Source organism: Cricetulus griseus, chromosome 6 (assembly GCF_003668045.3).
Source record: "Cricetulus griseus strain 17A/GY chromosome 6, alternate assembly CriGri-PICRH-1.0, whole genome shotgun sequence".
NCBI lineage: Eukaryota > Metazoa > Chordata > Mammalia > Rodentia > Cricetidae > Cricetulus > Cricetulus griseus.
In genome coordinates, this window is record NC_048599.1 from 17,228,450 (window position 1) to 17,249,596 (window position 21,147).

The following is a 21,147-nucleotide window of genomic DNA, read 5'->3' on the forward strand; positions in this document are numbered from 1 at the left end:
ATCACACCCTTTCCCATAGGCTCAGGGGTTGTGGAAGAGAGCATGAAAGGATTTGTAAGAGTCATAGACCACAGATAACATCAAGGACACAACAATACAATTTAACATATGAATTCTTACTAATTGTAACTGGGTAAGATCTGTACCAGCTCAAGCCAAATAAAATTCCAGGATGAAGACAGGAGGTTGTGTGAAATTCTACCAGTAGCCTAGGAGCCATTGGCACATGATAGATGTAGGAAAAGGAGGAGCCAGTTTTCTTCGGTGCTATGACCAGCCATGTAGGTGGACCACACATTCTAGGGAAGACTTTGTTACTGTAGCACAGACACTGAAATTGACAATTAATAGATGGGACCTCCTGAAACTGAGAAGCTCCTGTAAAGCAAAGGACACAGTCAGCAAGACAAAATGGCAGTCCACAGAATTGGAAAAGATATTCACCAACCCCATATGTGACAGAGGGCTGTAAATTCCAAAATTTACAAAGAACTTAAGAAGCTAGTCTCCAAAACACCAAATAATCCAATCAAAAAGTGGGGTACAGAACTAAATAGACAATTCTCAACAGAGGAATCAGAAAATGGTTGAAAGACACATAAGTGCTCAACATCCTTAGCCATCAGGGAAATGCACATCAAAACAACTCTGAGATACCATCTTACTCCTGTCAGAATGGCCAAAACACCAATGGCAAAAACACCAATGATAACTTATGCTGGTGAGTGGAGATGTGGAGAAAGGAAAACACTCCTCCACTGCTGGTGGGAGTGCCAACTTGTACAGCCACTTTGGAAATCAGTATGGAGACTCCTCATGAAAATGGGAATCAGCCTACCCCAAGACCCAGCAATTCCACTCTTAGGCATATACCCAAATAATGCACACTCATACAACAAAGACAACTGTTCAACTATGTTTATAGCAGCACTATTTGTAATAGCCAGAAACTGGAAGCAGCCTAGATGCCCCTCAACCAAAGAATGGATAGAGAAAATGTGGTACATTAACACAATGGAGTACTACTCAGTGGAAAAAAACAATGGAATCTTGAAATTTGCAGGCAAATGGATGGAACTAGAAGAAACCATTCTGAGCGAGGTAACCCAGTCACAAAAAGACAAACATCATATGCACTCACTTATATATGGATTTTACACATAGAGCAAAGGATTACCAGCCTACAATCCATACCACTAGAGAAGTTAGGCAACAAAGAGGACTCTAAGAGAGACATACATGGTCCCCCAGAGAGGGGAAAGAGACAAGATCTCCTGAGCAAATTTGGAGCATGGAGGGAGGTGAGAGGGAGCTAGGAGAATGAGAAGGGGAGAAGAGGAGCAATGAGGATGACATAAAGGAGCAGGAAGGTTGTGTAGGGGGAAGAATAGAGGAGAGCAAAATAAGAGATAGCATCAGAGAGGGAACCATTATAGGTTTAAAGAGAAATCAGGCACTAGGGAAATGTCCAGAGATCTACAAGGATGACACCAGCTAACCATCCAAGCAACAGTAGAGAGGCTACCTTAAATGCATGCTCCTGATAATGAGATTGATGACTAATTTATATGCCATTCTAGAGCCTTCATCCAGCAGCTGATGGGAGTAGAAGCAGATACCAACAGCTAAACACCAAACTGAATTGGAATCCAGTTGCAGAGAAGGAGGAGTGATGAGAAAAGTGGACAAGGCTGGTAAAACCCACAGAAACAGCTGACCAGAACAAGTAATCAGCCCCCAGACTGATTACTGGGAAACCAGCATGGAACTGATCCAGACCCCATGAATGTGGGTGTCAGTGAGGAGGCCTCAGAAATCTATGGGGCCTCTTGTAGTAAATCAGTGTCCCTACCTGCAGGACATCAACCTGGGGCAAGAGAGTTAGGGATAAGGAATGGGGACAAGAGATACAGAAAGAACAACCATGAGACAGGATTCTGATCAAGTGGCAAACCACTTTTCTCAGGCTAGATTATATGTCAGGATATAGGGAGGGGCAGAATAGGTTGTTTGTGCACGAGGTGTTAGTATAGGCAGGATATTAGGAAGCCACAAATAGGATGTTTGACAGGTTAAAGAGTTCATGAGTAAGACATCCAGGAAGGGTTGCCTAGGTGACTAAACCTGTGGATGGAGCTCTGGGTCAAATTGTTTCTTTTCTTGAGCTGAGGATCTAAGGAGCTGCTATGTAAAGGTTAACTATGTGCCCTGCCAAGCATGGCCATACCAAGCCCTGCGATTTGGCTCCCAACAGATCAGTACTTATCCTTAGCATAGGAATGGACTTTGGGAGCACATTTCACATAGAGGGATACTCCCTCAGCCTAGACACATGGCGGGAGGGCCTAGGCCCTATCCCAAAGATGTGACTGACTATGAAGATCCCCCATGGTATACCTCACTCTCTTTGGGGAGCAGAAATGGTATGGGATAGGTAGGGTGTTAGTGGGGGCAGGGGAGGGTGGGAGGGAGAGGGAATTAGGATTGGCATGTAAAACAATCTTGCTTCTAATTTAAATTAAAAAATGGAGGAAAAAGAAAGAAAGTTGAGCCAAGTGATCTGCACTTAATGTAGAGGGGAGAAAATTCAAAGTTGTGTGGGTAGGGAGGGGAGGGTGAAGAGAGTGGATATAGGAGGAGTTGGTGATACATATGATCAAAGTAAACTGTAGAAAATTATCATAAAAGTAACAAAAATATTACTTTAGAAAAAGATAGTCACCATATCATGGCTACAGATCAACCCGATCTAGACAATCCCTCCTTTCTGAGAGCCTCTTTCCAGGTGATTCTGGGTTATGTCAAGTTGACAGTTAAAGCTAGCTGTCACAACAATATTGGACTTGCTGATGCTAATTTCTACCCTTTATCATATGCTTCACAGGGATGCTATGAAATTAGAATAGATAAAACATGCAAAGTGTTTTTCTGGCTGTTTTTATGTCAACTTGACACAAGATACAGTCATTTGGGAAGAGGGAATCTCAGCTGAGAAAATGATCCCAGCAGATTAACCTCTGGGAAAGCCTGTGGGGGCATGGTAGGGGAATTTTCTTGATTAATTGTTGATGTGGAAGGGCCTTGCTCATTATTGGTGGTGCCCCTCCTAGGCAGGTGGTTCTGTATGGTATAGGAAAGCAGGCTGAGCAAGCCACACAGAGCAAGCCAGTAAGCAGCCTTCCTCCATGGTCATTGCTCTATTTCTACAATCAGGCATCTATCCTGAGTTTCTGTCTTGACTTTCCTGGATGATGAACTACAACCATAAGGTTAAATAAGCCCTCCCCTCCCCAAATTGTCTGTAGTATTTTGCCATGGCAACAGAAACCTCCACTAAGACTACTGCTTAGCACTGTGGGGGTTTCAGTATGTTATTCTTCTTATTTTTCTCAATGTTCTTGATATATAAGGCCTCTGCATTTAGCCCTACTTGGGATAAGGAGTCTATGTCTAACTTATCACTGATTTTATTGATGATAGTAGGGCATCTTCATTGCACTCAATGACAAAGCTCATTCCTCTTGTCATTAGTTATCAGCTAATGGAAACCAGACATTGCTGTTTTATGGGCAAGTTACATACAGGAGCTTTTGACCCCACAAACAAGGAAAGAGATGAACACAAGTAATCCAACATGAAACCCAGGCTTAATCCTAGGACTGATTATCTCACATGCTGATTTTAATTTGAAAACCATGTCATGCTCAATCCCCAGAATCCTTGTTCTACATCTCACCCATGCTTAGGGGGTGTCACATTGTAAAGTTGAGAATGTAAACCTTTGTGAAAATGGGTAACTTTCCAGAATTCATAGGCAGTTGTACTATACTGAGTAAAGTCTAGGTGCTGAGCATGGTACCTCTCAAATAAAAATACTTAGTAAAGGACAGTTCTTATAGTTTCCTCCTCTTTTCTTCCTACGATACTCTTTATCCTTAACCATTTCCGTCAATACCATCATCACCAGAGTCAAGGGAGAAGCTTTGGATTCTATGGTTCTGCCTTTAACCTACTATCATTCCCAGGGGCAACAGTCACTTTGGACCATTCTAGAGATGTGTGGTCCAAGTTGTCTAGGAACTTTGAGGGTCTTATAGGACAGGATTCACATCTTGGCCCCCCTGTTTTCTGGATACCCTATTGTGCCAAACTACATAATGTTCAGAGTCTTAGATTTGGGATCTGTGAACTGAGGATGGTCTCCTGTCTACTCCATAGATTACACTAGGCTTAAATGAGACAATATGTGGAAGTCACAGAATAGGCCTCACACTGTAGTGGTCCAACAACTCTTACCAGAGCCTGGCATCTTCTCAGGCACACTGGCTATCCCAGGCTGCTATCCCTGTTGGAGAAGTGGTGTGGACAACTGTATCCTGTGTTCATGTGTTCTTTGGTTTTCTCTTTTAGGAAAAGCACCTCATTTCCTGCGACTCCAAAATGTTGAGGTGAACGTCGGGCAGAATGCCACATTTCAGTGCATTGCTGGTGGGAAGTGGTCCCAGCACGACAAACTTTGGCTTCAGGTAAGATGGAAGAGAATCTTGTTCACACTGTTCCCTTCCATCACAAGCAAGAAAATATGTTCTGTGAAGAAGGGTGTGGTGGTGAAGAAGACATTTAAAAATATCTCTGCTCCTTGGATATTGCTCTCCACCCATGCCCTTGTGAAATGTTACCTACTGTTCTGCTAGATTGCTATTTTATAGGCAGAGAAACTGATGGCAGTGTAAAAGTTCTGGGTCTAGTATTTGTGAATACAACCCCTCCCCACTATTCCCAAGTACAATTACTAAGGCTAAGACAAACTGAATGTCTTAGGGTCTGGGTTTGTGACATCATTCGTCCTTGACTAAAAGGTACTTGGATTTCTTCATGAAACTGTTGCTCTTTTCTTAGAAAATGCTCCTAGGATGAGCAGTCTGTTCTCTGGCTAAATGAGTCCATCACTGAGTACAGTCCTTCAGGACAGTGTTTTAAGCCTGGATACACTTGTCTGTCTTTTCTGCTCATTGATCCCACTTCCCTAGCAAGATGAGAGAACATTTCTGGGTAGGGTACAAAGCCAGATGATGGGGCACAGAATGAGAACACTCGTGGTGATAGCACTGTCATGCTCCCATCATCGCAAACACAAGTACCAAGGTCTGAGGCAGCAGAGAAGGGAGAGCTGAGCTTTTCCCTGCAGTATCCACGAGGCCATCTTTATTCTCCTCCCCCGACTCTCACTCCCCCACACACATTTCTTTTCTTTTTGATGATATCTTGCTATGTAGCCCAGGATGACCCAAAACGTTTTATATTTCTGCCTCAGCCTTCCCAGTGTTGGGGTTACAGGTATGAGCTACCATATCCAGCTTCCATTTAATACCGAATATTTTCAAACAGCTTTATTGAAGATAATTGAGATGTAATGTTTAAGGCATACAACTTGACAAATTTCATCTATTTGTGTGTGACTCATTTCACAACCAAGTTAATGAGCATTGTTGTTGTCTTCCAAGGTGTCCTTGTCCTCATTTTTAATCTTTCTCTACTCCAGTGTGTAATAAAGAACCACTGGTATGTTTCCTGATACTATGTATTAGCTACATGTTCTACAGTAGGGCTTGGGGGAATGGGGTCAGTGGATGAGGCCCTTGCTGTGCAAGCATGAGGACTAGATGTCAGATTCCCAGAATGCATGAAAAATCCCTGTGTAGTAGCATGGCATCTATCCCTGAAGGCTTATTAACCAGCTAGCCTGGTGTATGCACAGTGGACACAAGAGGAAGACCCTGCCTCAAACAAGGTAGAAGGTAAGGACTTATGCCTGAGGTCCTCCTCTGACCTTCACATGCCTGCTGTGGCACTAGCTTGCTTGTCTTGAAACACACGTGAACACACATGACACACATGAACACACACACACACACACACACACACACACACACACAATGGAATCAAGCAGTACTAAGATTTTTGCTTAATAGTTCTGGGGTGAAGTCCATTTACATCATTGCTTGTATCATTTATTTAATTAGCTTGTTCTTAGGAATAATCCATTCTAACAATGGACTATTGATAGTAATCCATATATCATAATTTTCTTACATATTAACTTGCTGACAGCTGCTTGTTGCATTGTTTCCAATTTCTTTTTTTTTTAAGCAATGGAATTTTGTTTATTTACTTTTGGGTTTTACATCCCAACAGCAGTTTCCCTCCCTCTTCTCCTTCCATTCCTTTCCCTGACTGCCTCCCGCCATCAACTCTTCCTCTTTCTCTTCAGAAAAGGGCAGGTTCTCATGGTTATTAGCCAGCCATGGTATATAAAGTTGCAGTGAGACTAGGCACTCACCCTTCTATTAAGGCTAGTGGAGGCAATCCAGTAGAAGGAAGGGGTCCTAAAAGTGGCAGCAGAGTCAGAGACAGTCCTTGTTCCCACTGTTATCTGCTTAAGAAAAATCTGTTGTAAACATTAACATTCGAATCTATTTGTGTATATATATTCTTTCATTTCTCTTCGGTAAACATCTAGTAGTGAAATGGCCAGGTCTTGTGTAGATGCGAGTTTAACTACCTGAAGAACCAAGAGCTCTTTTTCAAACATGGCATTGTGCATGATTTGAAAGTTTGTTTTCCTGATGACCAAGGATGTTGAATGAGTTATTGTGTGCTCATTGGCTCAGGTGGATTCTATATACATTTTTATGGAGTTCATGCTGTCATTTCTCTTAAGTTTGAATCTTTTTTTCTTGCAGTTGAAAACTCCCTGGGCAGACAAGGCCCATCTTAGGAACTCACAATTTCTCCTTGCTTCTTATGTCCCTCTTTCTGTGTCGCTCAATATTAAGGAGTGCTATTGACTCTTTTCATCATAATTAGAGTTAAAGTACATTTTGCTCAGAAGAAGCATTGTCATTTCAATGGCATTGACTCCACTGGGTCATGAGAATGAGGTAGGACAATCACAGTATTTTCAGAAACTTTATTTAGGTATTGCAATTATAGTCAGGTCAGTGTTGCTGCAGTACTTGTATGCACTAAGCCTCAGGTCTGTAAACAGAAGGATGTTAAATCAGATCACAGTGCAAGTGTTGAAGAAAACAGACAGAAATACACATTCTTATTTATTTATCTACCTTTCAACGTTTTTCTGGTGGCTTACAATAGGATACAAAGCAAGACAAGATAGTGTAAATTAAAAGCAAGCCACCACGAGATAGGAAGAACACATGAGAGCTGGTTCTTAAGCTATGACTACATTTCTGCGTTCCCACTGCTGGCTTGTGGGTCACAAGAGGGATGCCGGAGCACCAGAGCCACCAGTGGGATAAAGAAAGCTTGTCAGATATAGAGTTTACAATGTCTGTGAGATAAACACAAACCAATTGCTCTGGAAAATTTTAACTGTTGTTCACACAGAGGCCAGACAAGAATAGCTCCCGGGAGCCCTCATAAAGCAAAGAGTGTGTGATGTAATGAACAGCGTCCCCACTACAGTCTTATTGAGTGTGCACAAGTAGTTTTTGTGGGTCTGTTTCACATCATAATAATACTCTGTATGAAAGCAAGCTTAGGAGGTGGAAGGAAATGGGGGGCACAGCTCAAGCAGGGGTCCTCAGCTTTCTGCTACTCTATCTCTACCCTAGGAGGCTTTAAACTTAATGCCATGAGTTGATAGATACAATAACTATCCCTGCAAGGAAGGCTCCTTGAGTGTTGGCTCCCTCCTTCATATTTCAGGGACTATTAGGAAGGAGGACTTAAATACTGGGCTTTCTGCCAAAGTCCTGTGTGACTAGTGAAGTTCAAGGCATGTGTGCAACACTGTGGCTGTAAGTTGTTCATCATAGTAGTCACAGGGAAACAGAAATTACAGGACACACACTTGTACACAAGCACATGTAATATGTAGACAGGTCCATCATTTCTGGAAGATAATTAGGCTCATAAAATCTAAAACCTTCAATGCACATAATTTTCCAAACTTAGCTTCACTTAAGGCAGTTTTCTAAAGAAATGACCAGAAATGGAGATAGAGATGGACCTGCAACTATATGTAATTGGACAGAAAACTAGAAAATACTAGATTATTCTGCAAAAGAGATTAATTTGTAAATGCTGAAATGAAGTAATTAAATATCAGATTGTGGACAGATACTTAATGATATTCTCATAGCATGTAATTAAGTGAAAAGTACAAGCTATAAAACAGTTGATATATTTAATATTTTAGTGAAAAAACACATGTACATAAATAAACATGTGTGAAGTTATATACTTACTTATATAATGTAATACATCCATATATATTATGCATATATGTATATATACTTACAATACTATAAAGCATGCATCAGTATTACTAATTGTGATAATAGATTGTATATGCTTTTATTCTTTTTTCTGTTTCATTGAAATATTAAAAGTGAATGCAGGAAACATAAATAAAAATAAATGCCAATAAAAAGTGGAGGGATGGTCACTTTTCCTTAGATGTAAGTATTCTAGGGATGGCAGGAAGTGTCTCCTAGGCTTGAGTGGCCAATTTTCAGTGAAAGGCTGGTACCCTGGTGAAGACACAGACCATTTTCCCTCAGGCAAACTGTTCATCCAAGTGGGTGTTTAGAATATTCCACATGTGTCCTCCGTTCTTATCACAATGCATAGCTGATGGGACTCTATCCTCACCCCACTCTCCAGGGACTCTAGAGCAAACCTGTCAGGACCACCATGGAGCTGGAATTTGAGGCCTCTCTACAGAGAGTATGCTCCATTGGGAGTCTGTACAGCCAACACTTGCCGCCTCAGAAAATGAGGCCATGTGTCCAGAGGCCCTCATGGATCTCAGCAGGGTCTGTGTATGTGTCGAGACAATCACAGGCACAGAGAGGGTCTGACAGGAAAAGGCTCTCATTCTGGGAACCCATTGCTCCATATCAGCTGCACCTGGCTGTAAGATAAAGAGGTATGTCAGTGAGTCCGCCTAGCAGCAATTCTTCCCGTTAACTTTTTACCTTGATCCCCGTGGGGAAGCACTGGCTACCAGTGCAGAGAGGGCTGAGTGAAGAATCTCCTCCCAAGGGCTCTGAACTCGATGTCCTTCTGTATAGGGCCTCTTCATGGTAGCCAGAGAAGCTCAACAATGATGGTAAAGCCAGGAGAGTACACATAACAGCACACATGTCCTGAGGGCCTGCACACAAAAAAATGTGTAATGGTCACCATGATCTTTCAAGAAGCGGACATGAACAGCCTCAGTGAGGTTGAATGAACATGGACAGGAGGGAGGCGGAGAGGGGGGTAGTGATGGAGAGTGTAAATGAAGACTTGAGGGTCAAACTGGGGTTGAGCAGGAGAACCAGGATAAGAATGGGTGTTGCATCCTGAAATCTTGGGTTCATTCATGTCACTTTGCCACACCAAATCTGATTAATATTTTTTGCAGGTAGATCCCTATTTAAAATTGTAACTCCAAGCTAGGGAAAAGGCTCAGTGGGTCAAGTGCTTCCACTCATGCATGCACAGGCACATTCCTTTACTTAGTATACATGTATGCCTCTACTTTTCCATCCACGGTAGGTACTAGATATGTAAATGTATTTGAATATCCCAAATCTGTCAGAAAAGCAGTGAAATTAAAATACACTTGAAATGTCACTCAAGCTGACCTCTCTAGATACATTTTGGTTTTATTGTCTCCTCCTTAGCCACGTTTCAGTACTATAAGGTTGATATTTGCAATGTGGTTTTCTTCAGCATTCATCTCTTTATAAAAGCCACCCCTGTAAATATCAGCAGTGTGTTCCTTGTTAAAACCAAGGGATGCTTATCAGTCCTCATACAGATGTTCCTTGGCTTAAGGATGGAGTTGATTCCTAACCCATACTGAGTGTGAGTGGCATTTAAAGTACATTTAGTGCACTCAAGCTAAGGGGCAGTATAGCTCAGCAATGCAGTGTATTGTGGAGTTCCCGTTGCTCCCCCCCTCATTGCTGACTGACTGGAAGCTGGGGCTCCATCATCTTCACCGTAGTGTAACATGTACTGCTAGCCAAAGAACAAATGAAGATACAAAATTTGAAGTGCAATTCCCGCTTCCTATATATCACTTTCACACTGCTGTGAAATTGGAGATGTTCTAGGTCAGGCCCCCATCAGTGGGGTCACTGTCTGTACTCGATTATTCTTTCAGCCCTTGATGACACTGAGTATTCCTTCCATGAACGTCGGCCTGGCCTCATGAGTCCCTGAGGCCATGGGCCAATCACTGTTATGGGAATGTTTTAGCTGATTTGCAGGATAACAAGATTGCCTACTACAGCTTCATAGATGCCAGCAGAAGATGCTGGACTCCTGCTCCTAAGACAGGAGGCCTTGTTACTTACAACACCACAGTCAGAGTGGGTTTCATGCTTGTGCTCATGTCTCATGGGGATGATGGATGGGAGTGGGTGTAAAATGATATTCCAACATGGGAGATCTGTATCATAGCTGGGGAAGCTTATGTGAAGGAAGCTATACATTAGTATTTGTTAGTAGACATTATTGAGATATAAGCTATAAATCATAAAGTCCATTTTTTTTTTAGTTGTGGCCCTACTATCTCATGCTTTATCTTCTCTGCTACTCTTCACCCAAAGGTCACTTCCAGATCAACAAATAGTGCCAAGATATGCATGAAGCTCCTTGGAGACTGTTTCTCTAGTGTGTGTTGAGGCCCCATTTTCCGTATTCAGCACTGTGAAAAATAAATGAAAAACAACTTCACCTTCACGTAATGCCCAGGCTTCATTTCTCATGTCGCGTGCAGATCCCCTATGAGGACCCTGTCTACTCTGACCTGGAACTTCCCCTTGGATACTTCTCTCTCTTATGCTTTTTCTTTATGTCTTTTCTCATCCTCAGCCTATATTTTCAAGATTTATCCCAGCTTAGCTGTCATCCTGCTTAGTTAGGAGCTAGGATAGGACAGACAGCACTCAGCACTAATCTGTGCTGCCAGCCCCCTCCCAGAGTTCACCTTCCGTTGGTGAAGACAGACACTTGAGCAGCACAGTTAACTATTTCATCACAAAATGGAAAGGCTGCTTGGGGAAGATGGGGCTGGTGGCAGCAAGCTGGGGAAAGCGGGGAGGGGTGCACATTCAGTATATGGGCAGTAACTTTGGGGGAAGGGGTCTTCTGGTGGAGCTTGGAGGGTGAACCTGTCACCAACAAAGGAAGCTGTCCTTGTGAGACGGCGAATGTGCAGGCACCACCTGCTTGTCTTGTCTACTTTGCTGTACGCTTGTGGACCCCTGTGGGGCTTACATCAGTCCTCTTCTGAGTCTGCAGGAGCTCTGGACTCAGGCATCAGGCCCCAATGAGCCGCTGGCCATGGATGCAGTGGGCCCTTGGAAGGGTTTCAGAACAGCTAATCAAAAATGATTTATGTCTACTTCTATTTCTTTTAACTTTTAATAAAGAATAATCAAAAGCTATTCTTTAGAGACTGCCAAAAAGGTACAAATGTGCTCTTAAGAGAATTGATGGGCGCAATTCTAGTAAGTTTCCAAATGTCATACCATTGCAGGGAGGACTGAGGGTGAAAAGAATATTCATTACGAATGGATTGTGGGAATGTCACCTAAATATTTGCTGGCTGGGAGACTCCTGGAGCAATCAGACCATTTCAGCTGGAAATGTGGGACCTGATTATTTATTTACTTTTTTAATTCCTGAAGCTCAAACTAGCTTGCAAGATTGCAAGTCACTGTAGTAGACTACCTCCTATTCAGTGAGTGTCCAATTTGTTGTGTAGAACCAGCAACACTTTCCTTTTATTAGAGACAGCATTGTCCTCATTTCTGCCAATTACAAATCAATCGCAAGCCTGGCTCCTCTCTCTGAAATAATGACAGCCTTTATTTTTTTTTCTTCCTGTGCTATGTCTCATCTCCTTGTGAAGGGGATAATGTCATGACACAAGAGCTGAATAGAGAGGGGACAGCAAAACAGTGAGGCCATGATAGATGCCTTGATAGATAATTAGGAATTGGGCAGGTAGAACATGCATTAGGCATGTTCATTAGGTACACCTCTCCTCTAATTGGTTCCTGAGTCAGAGAGATCCTACATGAGTTGTGTGTGTGTGTGTGTGTGTGTGTGTGTGTGTGTGTGTGTGTGTGTGTGTGTGTGTGCGTGTGTGTGTATTCTAGGGATAACGAAGTGTAAATATTTCCATTTTCTTCAATAGATAAACTGACTTACCCACATAAAACAATGCAAGCCCAGAGAGGAAGTGGAATACAGATTGCTTTTACAGAGAAGAGAAGGAGACATAGGGAGGGATGAAGAGAGATAGGTTGAGAGATTGATTTTGCTTTCTCTTACCCTGAGAGGGACACTGATAAGCATGAGATTGAACTGAAGCTGTTTAGGCTGTGGGACCCCTTTGCCCTGTTTAGAGCATGTGTTGCATCCCTGTGTGAATTGGGATATAGCACCTCTCTGACCAGATGCAGCTCCAGTGACCTTGGTAAATACACAGAACCTCTGGTAAGCATCTGTGAGCAGGACTCAGTCATCCTGAGGCCAGAAATGTGGCTCTGTACATACATCCTGGGCTGAGTTTACCTTCTCCTGTGGTTGGGTACTTCAGCCCCAGGGAGTGGTCCTAGAGATAAGGTAGCTTTTAATTCATGTGTTCCAGGGTGTTATTTGCCTACTTGTTTTCTCCCAAAGGACGGAAGATGCAATTAATTAAGTTGTTGAAGTCAGACCAAGGTGAGCGCCATTGACATCATTTGGCTGTTAGAAATGAGAATTATTAGCCAGGCATTGGTGGCACATACCTTTAATCGCACTCAGGAGGCAGAGGCAGGCGGATCTCTCTGAGTTTGAGGCCAGCCAGGTCTCCAGAGTGAGTGCCAGGATAGGCTCCAAAGCTACACAGAGAAACCCTGTCTCGAACCAACCCCCCCCCCCCAAAAAAAAAAGAAATGAGAATTCTCTGTCTTCACCCCAAGCCTCCGGAATCACAGTGTATGTGATTCTGATGAACACTGAAAACTGAGAACCCTCAGTCTAGACTGATGGGGATGGCTTCAGAAAAGCTTATCCACCTACTGTCTGCCAGCTGCTATAACTTGATACTGTGAGGCCTGTGTACGTACATACCACTGTCTTCCTTACCTGTGAGTTCCTGACTTAGAGACTTCTACTATTTGCAGAGAACCAGGCCTGTGCTTTCCATAGGATGCTGCAAGATGAAATGAGGTGCTTTTCAAACAAACAAAAATGTCTGGAACCTTGTAGGGTCTACCTTCTGTTACAGAGCCATTGACACACACTGGACAGCAAATGGGTGCTGGTGGTATGCATGGCCTGTTCCTGGAATAGATCATCTAGGTGTAGTTCCTCCCTCAGCAAAGTCACATAAAGCTGTGCTCTGATTGGGGTTCACAGACCAGCTTCAGTCTACCTGGGACATTGCTAAAGATGAAGAATCCCAGGCCTGCCCACCGAACCAGACAATTCCAATCTGCAGTTTTAACAAGGTCTCTACTCTAAGCCATATTTCTTGACTTCTCCTCCACTTTTAACTCCAAGGTGGTTTCAAATGTATTAGATGTATTAGAAACAGGGTCTTACTTGTAGCCCAGGTTGGCCTCAAATACTCAACCTTCTTGTGTTTGCCTCCCAAGTGTTGCGGTCAGTGATTCACCATCATACTTGCTTCTACCTCAAATGCCCTCCCCTGATAATGAGATTGGTGACTAAGTCATACGCTGTCCTAGAGCCTTCATCCAGCAGCTGGTGGAAGCAGAAGCAGACACCTGCAGCTAAACCCTGAACTGAACTGGAATCCAGATGCAGAGAAGGACGACTGATGAGCAAAGGGGTCCACACCAGGCTGGTGAAACCGAAAGAAACAGCTGACCTGAACAAGGGAGAGCTCTTGGTCTCCAGACTGATAGCTGGGAAACCAGCATGGGACTGATCCAGACGCCCTGAGTGTGGGTGTCAGTGAGGAGACCTTGGAAATCTTTGGGACCTCTTGTACTTGATCAGTACTTATCCCTAGCGTAGGAATGGACTTTGGGAGCCCATCCCACATGGAGGGATACTCCATGGGCCTAGACACATGGGGGTTGGCCTAGGCCCTATCCCAAAGAATATGACAGACTTTGAAGACCCCATATGGAAGGCCTCACCCTCCCTGGGGAGCAGAAAGGGTATAGGATAGGTAGGGTGTTAGTTGGGGGAGGAGGGGAGGGAAAGGGACCTGGGGTTGACAGGTAAAATAATTTTCTTTCTAATTAAAATCTTAAAAAGAATGAAAAAGGGAATATTAATTATTATGATCCATAGTGTACTTTACCAATCATCAGTGTGTTAAGATGAAAATAACCTGATTGATTAGGGTCTATGTGAGTTCCCAATTGATGAGGTCTAAGGCAGGGCCAGAGAGCCCACATTTTGAGTTCACAAGGGATGTTCATGTAATCCAGCTTGAGTAACAGACTTGAGAACTACTGTTTTAGGCTATTCTAAGAGCAGGCCTTTTTCCACACCCACCCTGTTTTTCCCCTGTGAAGTAGGCTATTTCAATGCTCTGCTTCATGTTTATGTTTTCCCCTTTTTGTTGTTTTGCTAGAATCTTTACCCAGCCTGCAAATTCCTCTGGGCAGAAATTATACCTTCCACACCCCACAGTCTCTCATTTTCTGTTTTGTAAAATAATGAGTACATTTCCAGAGTGATTAATAATAGAATAGGGAAAGAGGAGAAAACTCGGAGTCCAAGCTCCAATAAACAGCATCTACAAATGGATATCAGTTGCAGTTCTTCAAAAACTTACACTGCTAACAAGTTCCCCAGAGCTCTCGGGGTGGCCAGTCCAAGGACCACCCTTTGAGACTGTTCCCTAGTATGCTAGCCAGAGAGCACAGTGCTGAGTGAAAGCTAAGCACTGAAAATGCCAGTTAGGGCCAGGTGTGGTGATACAACTATACTCCAGGGATGCCTGGGTAGGAGACTCAGCAGGTTGAGACCAGTTTGGGATATCCAATAAGTTAAGAGACTACTCTGGGCAATAGATTATATAGTTTTAAGACCTTAAAACACGATATTAGCTTGACTTTTATTCAATGCTCACATTAATTCTAAATTAAACAAAACATTTACCAGTTCAGTTATGCAGTTTGTGTGTGTGTGTGTGTGTGTGTGTGTGTGTGTGTGTGTGTGTGTGTGTGTGTGTGTGTTGTGTTAAGAAACAATATTTATGTAGAAAACTTGAGATTTCTGCTTGGCAAATATTCTATCATAGTCAGTTCCCATTAAAAACAACAACACAGCCTATAGAAGTGAATTATTCAGGCACCAAGTACTAATAGATTTCAAGGCAATGCTTGTTGGGATTCAGGGGTATGCTGTGTGATTTACTGTAGAAGAAGCTAGAAATAGGAAAGTGTCGGCAGCATGGATGCTTTTATTGTCCTTACCAGAGTCTCTTTAGAAGTCAGAGTTCTCCTTCTCCGAGCCTGTGCATATAGGCTGCCTAAAGCTCTTGCTCTCCTTCTTTAGGAACCACCTTCAGCCAATGATAAGTTTCCTCATGCTGCTATGACTACAACAGGCCACAGTGGTGGTACAACTGTTGGCCCCTGGTTTCTAGGCAAGAAATTCTCTTCCACTAGTGACACCCCTTTTAACCATGGAAAATTTTACCCTGGGTATATAGGATATATAAGGCAGGCATATAAATGAAATATTCACTGGCAGTAAATTATAAAGAAATACTTTAAATGCTTGGTGTATACATAATTTTAGATTGAAGATCAAAGCAAATTTGAGTACTAATCAAATGGCTTACTAATTTTTCCATGAAGTATTAAATCTTGGCTAAATATTTGATACTGCAGGTTGGAGAGCCTCTTAGCACACTTAGAGTTGATCAATATTTTAATTTTATAATTGTCAATGATAAGAACTCTGCTTTGTATAAATATACAGTACAAAATAGCAGAAGTATGTTTAAGGCCATTTCAGAAATTATTAGATATAATAATTAAAGAAATAAAATTTAGTCTGCTACTCAAACAACAGTTATAACACTCAAAGATGGCATAAACAGTCAAATATGGCATGGTGGCATGCACAGTGCCAGGTGTTCATGCCACAGCCTAGAGTCTCAGTGAAGGATTGTCTGAGATGTGACCCATCAGCATGTCTGTAGAGGATTGTCTTGCTCGCCTAGCAGGGACACTGTTGGAAAGTTGGAGGCACCATTCCTTGATTTTATACCCTGAACTGCAGAAGAATGTTGACAGCTAGTTCCGTAATAAACGTGTATGCATCCATTTCTCCCTGCTCTTGACTGTGGATGTGACAAGCTTCTGACTTGCAACTCCCAGATAGGATGGATTTAATACAGAATTGTTAGCCAGATAACCCCCTTTCTCCTCTAAGTTGCTTTATGTCAAGGTATTTCGTCTCCGCAAAAGAAATGAAAATAGGATGTTGCCATGTCAATCAAGCTCATGCACCTAGATTCTGGATCCTTCCCTTGTTTAGCCAAATCCCTTCTTGTTTTTTCCCTTCTTGTTTTGCATTTCCCTTTCTGCCTTTATCTGAGGCTGAACAGTAGCTATGACATGTGCTTCGGCACATTTTCTGTGTTTGGATCCCTTTGCATGGGCATAACACTCAGACATCCAGGTGTCTCCCTGTCTGAGCATCTATGTCTGGGTCTTCTAGTAAACTGTGTGTTTTTACTCTGGAATCCTACATTTCTGCTTGTTGGTCTTGACCTTCAACCTTCACCTGCTCTTCACTGCCTTGTTTGAGGCAGGCACACAGGCGGTTCCCATCAGTGCTCATCTCTCTGAATTTAACCTCCATTTCTCCTTGCCCACAGTCCATCACTGCACTATTTCTGCCTTGACTCTGGGCCCTCCTGCTTGTTCCTGCCCTGCTGTTACCTGCTCCCAATATGACAAGTATGATTATCAAAAGGCCTGTTTTCCAGAGATTTTATAAGACAACCTGCAATTTCCTATCCTTCAGTGGGAGAAAGGTTCTCAGTTCAGGAGCTGAACAGAAAATAAAAAAAAAAAAAAAGTGAATGGTTCAGGGGAAGGCACTTAATCCTCTTCAGTTCTGCCAGAATCTGACATCATTAAGAAGATAAGTAAATAATACTGGAGGCAGCATCAAGATAAAATGTAAATGTGCGCAATGCAGCTTTTGCACTTAACCAGCCCTTTCTTTTCAGTATTAGTTTCTTATTGCTACTGAAATAAATTCTACAAACCTAACGGCTCAGAACCAATTTATTTCTGTGCCATTGTTGAGATGAGCAGTCAGAAGGAGCTTCGGTGAGTTCTGTATATGGCATCCAAGTGTTGGTAGGCTATGTTCCTTGAGGGTGTGTCCAGCCTGTGACTCATAAAAACAAACCTGGCCAAGGATAGCTGTGAATGCAGCCTACCAAAAACTGTAAATGTAAATATTGTGATGTTTTTGAAATTGCTTTTGTATTAGGTTGCACGGTCCTTTTGTTAATTTCAAAGAAGTTATTTTAATTTAAATGTACGAGTATTTTGCCTTCATGTGTGTTTGTGTACCATGTGAATGCAGTGCCTGAGATAGCCAGAAGAGGGCATTGGATGCCCTGTAACTGGAGTTATAGATGGTTATGATCTGCTATATGGGTGCTGGGAATTGAACCCAAGTCTTCTGCAAGAGCAGAGAGTTCTCTTAACTGCTGAGTAACCTCTCTAGTCTTGATTGCAGCTTTTTTATTGTGAACTTTACAGATGATAATGCTGTTTTATAATGACATACACACACACACACACACACACACACACACACACACACACACGCACGCACGCACGCACGCACACACAGAGTGTGTGTATTTTCTCAGGTTCTGGGTATTCGGGTATGGGAATCTTTATTAGTATATTGACAACATTTTCCTTTGCTAATTTGTGGTTAATTTGCAAAACTCTTGTAACACCAGAATGTTCCTTCATGTTAAGTGTTTTGTGTACCTTCTCATTTATTGCTCAAAGTGACTCTACAGGTGGGCACTTTTTTACAAATCTATTGTGTATGGGAAGAAAGAGAGGGGAGGAGAGAGGAAAAGAAACATTATAAATAAATCAAGTAGTACAATATCTAACTAACCTCTATCACTGACTCATCTGTAGGCATTACAGTCTTCTTGCATTGTTTTGATAAAAATAGTGAAAATGGAACCCTTTGGGTGACCCTGCATCATCTGAAGTCTCCTCCCCTATTCATTCTGCATCTTTTCCAAATCAGGATTCAATCCCTGTATTTTCCAGAATCTTTTCTACATCCTTATCACACTATTGTGAATGATGGGGAGTACTTTAGTGTTTGGTAGCTTTTTACACCTGGGTCTAAGTTGTATTATCTCTTGCAAGGATACTCCAAGGCATGCACAAGTGGCTAGGAGCTATTGTGGTCCTCCTCACTCCTGGTCCCTTCCATGACTTTGTTCTGGTCATGGTGGGTCATTTCTGGCATATTAGTGGATCTATGGCTGACTCTCTTGTCCTGACTTTTGACAATGCCATTGACTTTGGAGATGTAGAGGTGATCCAGTTTGACATAGAAAGTTAAAACAATAATGTGAAGGAAACTGTCCCCTCTGACTCTCCTGAGTAGTTTGGAGCATGTCTCTCCCTCTGGTGGAACTCTTGGTGACTCTGTTTCCTGTCTCTTTGTCTGCTATATCCTCATGGGGTTGGTACTGCCTCATTAGCTGCCTTGGCCATTCCTGTATCTCCATCTTAACATGTCCCTGATGGTAGGTGGATTGGAAAATTACATGAAAAAATGGGTTATGCACATGGAGAGAATATTTTCTTCATGGAAAAAGCAACAGAGATCTCATCTGGAAAGACTTGGGGCCTGAGAAATCATAAATATCCAGGTTTCTCTAAATCCAACCAGACAATTAGAACCCTCCATTTCACTTTAGAGATAAAAATTACATTAAAGCAGGCAATGGGGATAAAGTCTTAGGGAGAAGTGTTTGAATTGATGCTGGAAAGCCTAGATGAGGGATGTGTTTGCTCTACGTATTTATTTAACCTCTTTGACATTTGATTCTTCCGAGGAGAGCAGCAATAATACACACCTCAACAAGGCTGTGAAGATTAAAATGGAGAATTATACAAAAGCACCCAGCTTAGGATCTGCCACATACTAGGTGCTTAGTAAATATCCACTCAAAATGCATCCACATGCATGCCTTACCAGTTATTACAGCTTGCTACTGTGAAAGAATTTATTTAACCCAAAACATCATACCTAAAATGTGGGTTACTAAAGACAAACACCTATGTGTATTTGCCCTGATTTTGCAAATCTTGGTAGATTTGGCATGGGAAAGTGAATGGAATTTTATATGTTAGGGACTCATAGTCTCAAGTAGGGAATAGTCATGGACCAGGATGTGTGGAATGTTTGCATGATAGAGGCACCCCTGTCTTTCAGGTGGTAGTGTGATTGATGAGGGAACTTCCTAGAGATAGCGGCAAGCTGAGCATGGATTAGTGGGAGATGGGCTATTCCCAGGGACATAGAGAGTAAAGAGAATGTGGCAAGGAAGGGAGGTAGAAAAACCCCTATTCATAGTGACAGCCTGGGGCTGATGGGGGTCAAAGCCTGTGGGTGGGTGAGACATTGGTCACCAGCTGAGGAGCTGAGAGCAAGGATGATTACTGATGCTCTGTGTGGGCTGGAATTTTTGTTAATCTGCTGAAGCCTGTCTTTGGGGAAATATTGTGGTTTCTGCTTATGAGATGAAGGGAAATAGGAGGGAGGAAGGGTAAGGGGATATAGCCGGCTCCAAATGTGTGCTGAGCCAGGAGCCGAGATGATTAGGAGAAGCATTTGTCCCGGCCCCTTCCAACTAGGCATCCCTCCTCTTGAACCATCTCTTCTTGCTCTCCCCCTTCATTCCTTCATGTTTTTTGAGAAAGGGCTCATTATATAGGCTGACCTCAAACTTGTAAGCCTCCTGCCTCAGCTTCTAGAGTGCCGGGCTGACAGACATGTGGTAGTGGAGTTTGTCATTGTATTTCAAGGAAGTCCTGGGCCTCTGGAATATGCAAGGGTCATGGGGTCTATGTTGAAGATTGCCAGGAAGCCTCTGATGCTATCATTTCTTCTCTTTCCCTTCCTGTGTCCTCAGCAATGGAATGGCAGAGACACGGCCCTCATGGTCACTCGTGTGGTCAACCACAGGCGCTTCTCAGCCACAGTCAGTGTGGCAGACACCTCTCAGCGAAGTGTCTCCAAGTATCGATGTGTAATCCGCTCAGATGGTGGGTCTGGTGTGTCCAACTATGCAGAGCTGATCGTGAAAGGTGAGTGCCACAACTTTACCAAGTGACTGGTTACAGGATTTCTTCACTCTGTTTTACACAGCAAAAGCTGTTGCTTCCTCCTCCTCATAACAGCACAAGGCAGGTTTTCAGTCACTGCTTTCCAGAAAATTCTCCCGTAAGGGCTATGTACATGTGGGTTATATGCCACAGAAGCAACTTTCAAATTTAACTTGATTTAGTATTTCAAATCAAGATGATCACGTGTACTTTGTGGTTTAGGGTTGTCCTACTGAGATGTTCTCATAGGCTTGTTTGGGGTGGGGGTGGGGGAGGTTAACTGCAAGTTCCATATAATGAAAATATTTCAGAAAGGCTGTTGAAATAGTAAGCCTACCTCCCAAATGGTCTTGAGTCAAGGTTCATAGTGTGTGTGTGTGTGTGTGTGTGTGTGTTTATTCACCTTGAGGTACTATTTCCATGCTTCTCATTACAATATGCACATGGTCCCCTGTCTTTGTTACTTTTCTGTTGCTAGACAAAACACCATGGCTAAGGCAACTTATAAAGTAACATTTAATTTGAAGCTCATGGTTCCATAAGGTTTGAGTCCATGATCATTACTGTATGGGGGTGGGGGGGGCGGAGGGGAGGCTGCAGACAGGTAGGCGTGGTGATGGAGCAGTAGCAAAGAGCTCACATCTTGATCTACAAGCACAAGGCAAAGAGAGAACAAAATAGGAATCACCTGGCCCTTGAAACCTCAGAGTTCACCCTCAGTGACACACCTGCTCCAATAAGATCACAC

At 42.7% G+C, this 21,147-nt stretch overlaps 1 protein-coding gene across 1 annotated transcript in view; it reads left to right on the top strand.

Annotated features, from left to right (window-relative positions):
* The window catches only part of Ptprt (protein tyrosine phosphatase receptor type T), a 783,865-nt gene that overhangs the window by 100,809 nt on the left and 661,909 nt on the right, over positions 1 to 21,147 (top strand). Inside the window, exons 4-5 of the mRNA XM_035446780.1 lie at positions 4,411 to 4,526; positions 20,207 to 20,381. Of these exons, the coding sequence (XP_035302671.1) occupies positions 4,411 to 4,526; positions 20,207 to 20,381 (291 nt within the window). The remainder of the gene's footprint in view (positions 1 to 4,410; positions 4,527 to 20,206; positions 20,382 to 21,147) is intronic.